Here is a 6834-nt window from a genome sequence, read left to right as displayed (position 1 = left end):
CTCCCTGTCCCCAGACCTGGGCGCCAGGCACATGGTGAGGGACACCAGGTAGCCGTTGGAGATGGCGAAGAGCAGCATGAAGGTGATGAAGTAGGCGTCCTGGGGGAAGAGGGTGGGCAGCCGGGACTTCTCGGGGACGTGGCAGAGCATGAAGAGGGGTACAAACAGGCAGCGCAGGCAGACCAGCAGGGGCAGCAGCCGGCTATCCTCGTGCGGCTGCGGCAGAGGATGGGGTGAGTGTGGGCTCAGGGGCGCCATTCGCGCCAGACCCACGGCACAATGTCTTACATGGCTGTGACGCTGCTGCGGGGCTGGGCCTAAGCCAAAGCCACCTCTGCTTCCTGAGCTCTGCCTTGGGTGCCCCCCCACCCCCACCCCCACCGAACCAACAGAGGCCTCACTCAACATCTGTGGTTTTCCAGCCTGGCTATCCCGGGGATCCCCACCCCAGCCTGGAACAGAGAAGCTCCCCTTCAGTCTAGAAGATTCTAGAAGAAGCAACAGCCAACCCAAACCAACCCCATGGCTGTGGAGTTCATGCTAACACAGCCTGGCCATTCAGTGGGTTTCAGGGTAGATCTGGGCACCACAGGCTTTCAAGCGCTGACTTCTCAGATGCCGTTTACTAAGCCTGCCTTCCGAGGAGCTGATGGGTGGACTCAAACAGCCAACCTTCCTGTTAGGAGCCAAGCACTTAAGCATTTATGCTACTCGGGGATGTCTTGAAAAACAGCTGCTGTTTCTATCTAAGCACAGCTATTGTCTCCCCCTGTCAGGAGCAAAGTGTTTGAAGAATATCAAAGACTCCAGGACACAGTCCAATGGACTAAAGGCCGTGGAAACCACAGCCTGCTCCACTAGCCCGAGACCAGAAGAACTAGATGGTGCCCGGCTACCTCTACTGACCACACTGATGGGCATCACCATAGGTGATGGACAGAGTGGGAGAAAAACGTCGAACCAAACTCAAGCTCAGCCACGGGACGGAACTTATGGTCTGATGGAGACGGGTGGAACACCCAAGGCTGTGGCTCTTGAGCACACATCCAACCTGGAACTGACCCTCGCCTCTTGGGCATGGCGTTTCGGCCAAGCAACAGAGAGGCCTACACGGTGGACAGTGACACCAGGGAGGAACATGAGCTCAGAGCAACCAAGCCCGAGACCAAAGGGGCAGCTAAAAAGCCCCTAACCAGACAGACGCGCTGCCCTCGAGTTGATTCCCAGACTGTGAGTCTTTCCCGGAGCAGACGGCCTCCTCTTTTGCCTGTGGAAAAGCTGGTGGATCTGAACCACTGACCTCTCACTGATAGCCCATCGTCTACTCTAACCTACTGTCAGCACCATCAGGGCAGCATTTGGACCCGAACAACGATGAGGGGTCAGGCAGTGGCCACCCCATAAAGAAGTAGTCCCCACGATGAGTCGGCTCTAGCTCCGAGAGACCCTCTAGCAGAGAATGCTCCAGAGTTTGCCGGGGCTGACTGTCCACACCGCCAGGCCTTTCTCCCAAGGCACCTCTTGGTGGACTTGAACCTCCACCCCTTGGTGAGCCCTGGGGCATAGTAACTGCCTGCACCACCCAGGAACGGCACCTTGCCCAAGGGCACTGCAAACACCAGGAATCTTGTCCAGCGCCTTACTTGATGCTGGAACATTTTCTGAGAACCAAGGGCTGGGTGGGGTGCTGGGGACAGAAGGCTGCCCGGACAGGGCCTCTGCTTTCAAGATGGTCCTAGTCCAAGCCCTGGCTTGCATGCCTCCGTGGCCCAGGTGCTCACTACCCACTGGGCCAGCTGCTTCATGGCCCAAACACTTGGGCTGGTGGGGAGTGACTTTCTGGGCTCCTTCATGCTCTTTGCACCCCTCGGCTGCATCCTAAGACCTGCCCAACAGCCCAGGCCGGGAGTGCTCACCCACAGGAAGTAGGAGGTGAGGCTGCGCCCCAGCCAGTCCATGATGTTGAAGAGCAGGAAGCAACAGACAGGGTTGAAGAACTGACCTGGGATGGAGCGAGAGCTGGGGACTCATCCTACTCCTGACCCAGCTCCTCCCTTGCCCCCTCACCCCTCCCAGCGGCCCCTCCAGGACTCCAGCACTCACTCCACTTCCCGGGGCTGGTGGAGCTGGTCACCATGGCGGTGATGGCGGGAAAGACAGACAGAGTGACCGTGAAGACCAGCACAAGGCACAGCGCCAACAGCCAGATCTGGGAGCGGAGGCAGTGGTGTGAGCCGGCAGGCAGGCAGTCCTGGGGTCCCAGGTCAGCTCCAGCCCCTGCCCCTGAGGGCCAAGACCCTCTGGCTGCTGCCATTTCCGGAGGGCCCCCAGGTGGCCAAGGCAGAGCTGAGATGGGCAGGGCAGGAGGGAGCAGGTGGAGTGCGGGAAGAATCAAGGCAAACCTTTTGGAGGATCATGAAGACAGAAGGCTTGCCAGGCTCTGGGGGTTCCTCTGGCTCCCCCTCAGGGTCCAGGGTCAGCGGCAGGGCTGCCTTCTGGGGGCTGTTGGGAATTCCGATCTTCTCGTCTGGGGTGGATGGGGGAGCATGCGGTCACGGCCCAGGGTCCAGGCCTCCTGACAGCCAGGCTCCTCGGAGAGCGAGCCCAGCACTTAACACAGTTAAGTGATCCTTCTCCAGGCCAGGGTACAAAGAGGGAAGGGTTGGCAACGAATCCCTAAGCACACACAATGAACTGCCTTGCTGCCCCGACTTTATGAACGAAGGTACCCAGGGTTCGGAGGAGTGGCCTGAGTTGCTAACCACACACAGCTTGGAGGCTGTGCGAAGCCAGAGTTTATAAAGATGTGTTGTGGGATGCATTTCCATCCAGAGCTTGTACCCACGAAGCCTTGCTGCCTCCCCGTTTCAGAGAGGAGGAAACTGAACCCCAATAGGCCATAGGGGTGCTCACCCAACTCCAGGGCCTCGGTATGTTCACCACTAAGGGGTGCATACTATGACTCCCCCCGGGCCTTGGTTGCAGGGATGACTTGCAGCCCTCTGACTCCCCTCTTGCTTTGTCTCTGCTCACACAGGCCACAGGGGCGGGTGCTTGGTCTCCTTGGGGGCTCCCAGCACCCCTGCAGATCCCAGGACTCACCTGCCTGAAGGAGCTCAGCTTTCGTCTCCAGCTCGTGAGCTTGGGCCTGCAACGGCTTCTTGGCCAGGTAGAAGTGGGCAAACTCCTGCAAGAGGAAGCATCCTGGTGGCCCTGCCTGGACCCCACCCCGCACTGTTGGCTTAGAGGCTGGGACTCCTCAGTGGCCTACTCCTTTGGGGGTCAGGGCTGGGTCGGTCCCCTCTGCCTCCCCTGACCCCTCTTGGGGCCCCAGAATTCAAGGCACTGTCTGAGATGCTCTGAACAAGGTTGCCAGGGCAGAGCGACTCACCAGGTGGGGCAGGCTCAGGTAGCAGAGGATGGATAGGAGGATGCCAACACAGGGGGTGATGAAATACGCCAGGGCGGAGGTCTGGGCATCCACGCCACCTGCCATGGAAACACCAGCTGCAGAGAGCGACCTGGGCCCACGGGTTCCCCCAGGGCCTCCAGCCTTTGCCTCTTCCCAGAATGCACTGCTCAGGTTCACTCACTCCCAGCCCCTCCTCCTCCTATCACTGCCGAGATCCGCTCCCCCCGCCCCTCCTGACAGACCCCCAGACCAGCCCTCATCTCCTCCCACTTTCCCCTCTGCTGTTGTTTGTTACCAGCCCTGGTGGTATAGTGGTTATGGGTTGGGCTGTTAACCGCAAGACCAGGAGTTCTAAACCACCAGCTGCCTCCTGGGAGAAAGATGAGGCTTTCTACTCCCGTAAAGAGTTACAGTCTCAGACACCCACAGGGGCAGTCCTACCCAGATAGGGTCACTATGAGTCAGCATCATCTTGATGGCGGCAAGTTTTTGAGTTTTGTTGAGAACCTACTCCTGCCAGGAGCTTTCTCCACCTGTGGGCTCCTATGCTCTGAGGTGGGGCCTTGGCATGTAGGTGGGGAAACTGAGGCACAGAGCGGGTGAGTCCCTGAGCAGCAGAACGGGGATTTGAACCCAAGCCTGTAGGAAACCCACAGCCCTCTCCCTACCAGGTCCTGCCCCTGGTGCCTCCCTCCAACCTCGTCACTGACTGCCCCTGGCACTCCCTCCAGGTCCCCAGAACCAAGACAGCTGGTGCTCGCCCACTCCCCCCTCCTTCCCCCACTCCGCCCTTCTCATTCATTCTTCCTCCCTCCCTCCCTCCCTGATGCGCCCTCACAGCCCAGCCCACTCACTGGCCATGGACAGGAGCATGGCGAGGGCAGCAAAGATGCCAGCCAGACCTTGGCCGCTGAGGAACAGCGTGCTGTAGGTGGAGGGCATGGTGCCCACAAGCCCGAAGAGGCTGCCCTGCAGAACCGCACCGAAGGCTGTGGGTGTGACAGGAGGGCTCAGGGGTTTGGGAGGGGACACAAGTGCTGTGCACGGGGGTGGGGGTGGAAGGTAGGTGGGGTGCTGTTGTGGGCTAGATGGGGCAGGTGGGAGCCAAAGGTGTGTGGGGCAGGGGGCCGGAGCGAGTGAGGTCTGCTCTCTCTGGGCCTCAGTGTCTTCATTGGGGCCATCGGGACCAAGGGGGCTGTCTTTCTCCGCTTCTTGAAGGTGCTGGACCCTTTCGGATGCGAGGAGGTGGTGGGGCTCCAGTCCAAGGGCACTGGGGTGGGGCGCAAGGTGCTCACAGTTGATGAACCAGATGGAAGCCATGGTGACGGAGAAGAAGGGTCCGGGGCTCATGTCCACCTTGACCAGCGCCGCCGTCAGGGCAAAGAGTAGCAGGACCATCAGAAGGCTGCCCAGAATCCGCACTGTCTCCGGGACGCTGCTCGGAGCGGCCACACGGCATCAGCCGGGGCCAGTGGCCAGGGGAAGGGGGCCGGAGGGTCAGCAGGGCCGGGTCGTGAGAGTGGGGGGAGGCAGGAAGGGTAGAAGGGGGATGGGTGGTCTTCCTTGGGCAGAGGAGGGGTGAGGGAGAGGGGCTCAGGGGTGGGGCCTCTCACCGCTGGTACAGGAAGGAGTTGAGGAATGTGAAGAGTAAGAGGGGTAGCTGGGACAGCAGCGTCACCCAGTTGTTGAAGTTGAAGGCATCCGTGGGGCCGGTGTGGTTTGTGCCCGGGGTCCCGGCTGTGCTGTTAGCCCCTGCCAGCCGCCCCTGGAAGTACTGGCAGGATGCGGGGGAGGTGCAGGGTCACCCAAGCCTCCTCTTACAGCCCGTCCTCGGGACCCTGGTCGCTGTGCTGCCCCAGGCACCTGGCACAGAGCGCCAGGAATAGTGCTGATCTGGACAGCTGAGGGCTGGCATCGAGCCCAAGCCCAAAGACACCCGAGTGCGGAGCCCGGTCTATCTTTGGTTCACCCTCCATTCAGTGGCCTGGTTCCTGCCCATCTCTGATTCCTGTAAGTGGCAGTTCAGAACCACCAGCCACTCCACAGGAGAAAGATGAGGCTTTCTCCTAGGGTCAAGAGGGAGTCTCAGAAACCCACAGGAAAGTCTGGCTCTAGCCTTGGTGCTGACCATAGCATTCCATCAAGTCAGCATACTGCCTGGGGGCTCCTGGTCCCCCAGAGGATAAGTCCCCAGCCCCCTTAGAACAGAGCCAGGTCAGGGACTCCCAGCAGGCCCCATGTCCTGCCTCACTGCCCCTCAGTTCTGGGCACTTGGGCTCCTGACTTTCCCTGAACAAGCTGCCGTGGTCCCTTTGAGTACACAGTGGACCCCACTTGGAATGACCACCCCGCTTCCTCCCACTCTCTCCCCACCGGAATGACTGCCATGTCACAACCCCTCTATCCTAAGCCACGCCCCCACGGGCGGGGCTCTGCTCTCAGCCTGGCATGTTGCAGATCAGGTTTTATTTCCAACAGCTCTTTGGTCCGCTCAGGACCAGGGCTGAGGGTCACCACACAGCAGGGCCACAGGGGCAGTAGTGCCGCACCACCCCTGTTTGTTTCTGCAGTGCCTTGAGAGAATGGGCGCCCCTTGAGGGCAGAGGCTTTGTCCTGTGTCCCTGTGCCCGGCACGGTGCCCAACCCACTGCCCTGCGTGCTACACATCCTTGTCCCCTGAACGACTCTTAAGTCAGGGCATTGTCAAGAACACCAGAGGGTCGCAGCTCAAAAAAGGAAAGTGCATTGTGTGTGTGGGTGGGGGGTGAGGAGGGTAGGGTGAAGGGGAGGGGGGTGGGGAGGGCAGCTGTGCAGAAGCTTCCTCGGGGCCCCTGAGGAAGGGGGCGTGGGCATTTCTCAAAGTTGGGGTTTCCCCCACCAGCCACGTGAGAGGAACGTGGACACCCAACCACCGCCCTTGGCCCCCGCCCCCCGTTGACCCAGAGCGTGATGAGGACTCCCGCGGGGACGGCGGTGGGGAAAGCGCCCTCCGGGGGACCCTCGGGTCCCCGCGGCTGGCTGGAAGCAGGGATGGCTGTGTGGGCCCCGGGGGCTGTCACTCAACCGCGGGGCTCACCGGGATGGCGGTGATGAAGAAGTTCCAAGGAAGGAGGGTGCCCAGGCCCAAGATGAAGAAGCTGATCCCCACCAGGTGGTAGCTGTGGGATCAGGGAGAAGGTCACCCAGAGGACTCCGGGCCGCCTCTCCCGCCTCCCGGGCGCCCCTCTAGAGGGCGGACTACAACCCCCATCACCCCGTCTAGGCGGCCCAAGGCGAAGGCTGATGGGAAATGTAGTCCCGGGGGTCTTGCGCGCCCAGGCGCGTCCGCAGGGAGCGGGGCGCCTCGCCTCCGTCCCTCCCTCCCGGGTCCCCACACGCCCCCCGCCCCGCCCCCACTCACCTGTCCTTCGGGGTGTCTCCCC

General features: G+C 61.2%; 1 protein-coding gene across 1 annotated transcript in view; it reads right to left on the bottom strand.

Annotated features, from left to right (window-relative positions):
• Positions 1–6834, bottom strand: part of SLC29A2 (solute carrier family 29 member 2) — a 9874-nt gene that overhangs the window by 2158 nt on the left and 882 nt on the right. The window contains exons 2-12 of the mRNA XM_045297157.1: positions 6813–6828; positions 6489–6570; positions 5026–5186; positions 4708–4847; positions 4267–4401; positions 3392–3489; positions 3103–3187; positions 2403–2527; positions 2104–2209; positions 1917–2002; positions 17–216 (exon numbers count right to left, since the gene is read on the bottom strand). Coding sequence (XP_045153092.1) covers positions 17–216; positions 1917–2002; positions 2104–2209; positions 2403–2527; positions 3103–3187; positions 3392–3489; positions 4267–4401; positions 4708–4847; positions 5026–5186; positions 6489–6570; positions 6813–6828 — 1234 coding nt within the window. The remainder of the gene's footprint in view (positions 1–16; positions 217–1916; positions 2003–2103; positions 2210–2402; positions 2528–3102; positions 3188–3391; positions 3490–4266; positions 4402–4707; positions 4848–5025; positions 5187–6488; positions 6571–6812; positions 6829–6834) is intronic.

Source organism: Echinops telfairi, unplaced genomic scaffold (assembly GCF_000313985.2).
Source record: "Echinops telfairi isolate 266 unplaced genomic scaffold, ASM31398v2 ScPeMD7_7417;HRSCAF=8455, whole genome shotgun sequence".
NCBI lineage: Eukaryota > Metazoa > Chordata > Mammalia > Afrosoricida > Tenrecidae > Echinops > Echinops telfairi.
This window is presented reverse-complemented; position numbering and strand designations above follow the sequence as displayed.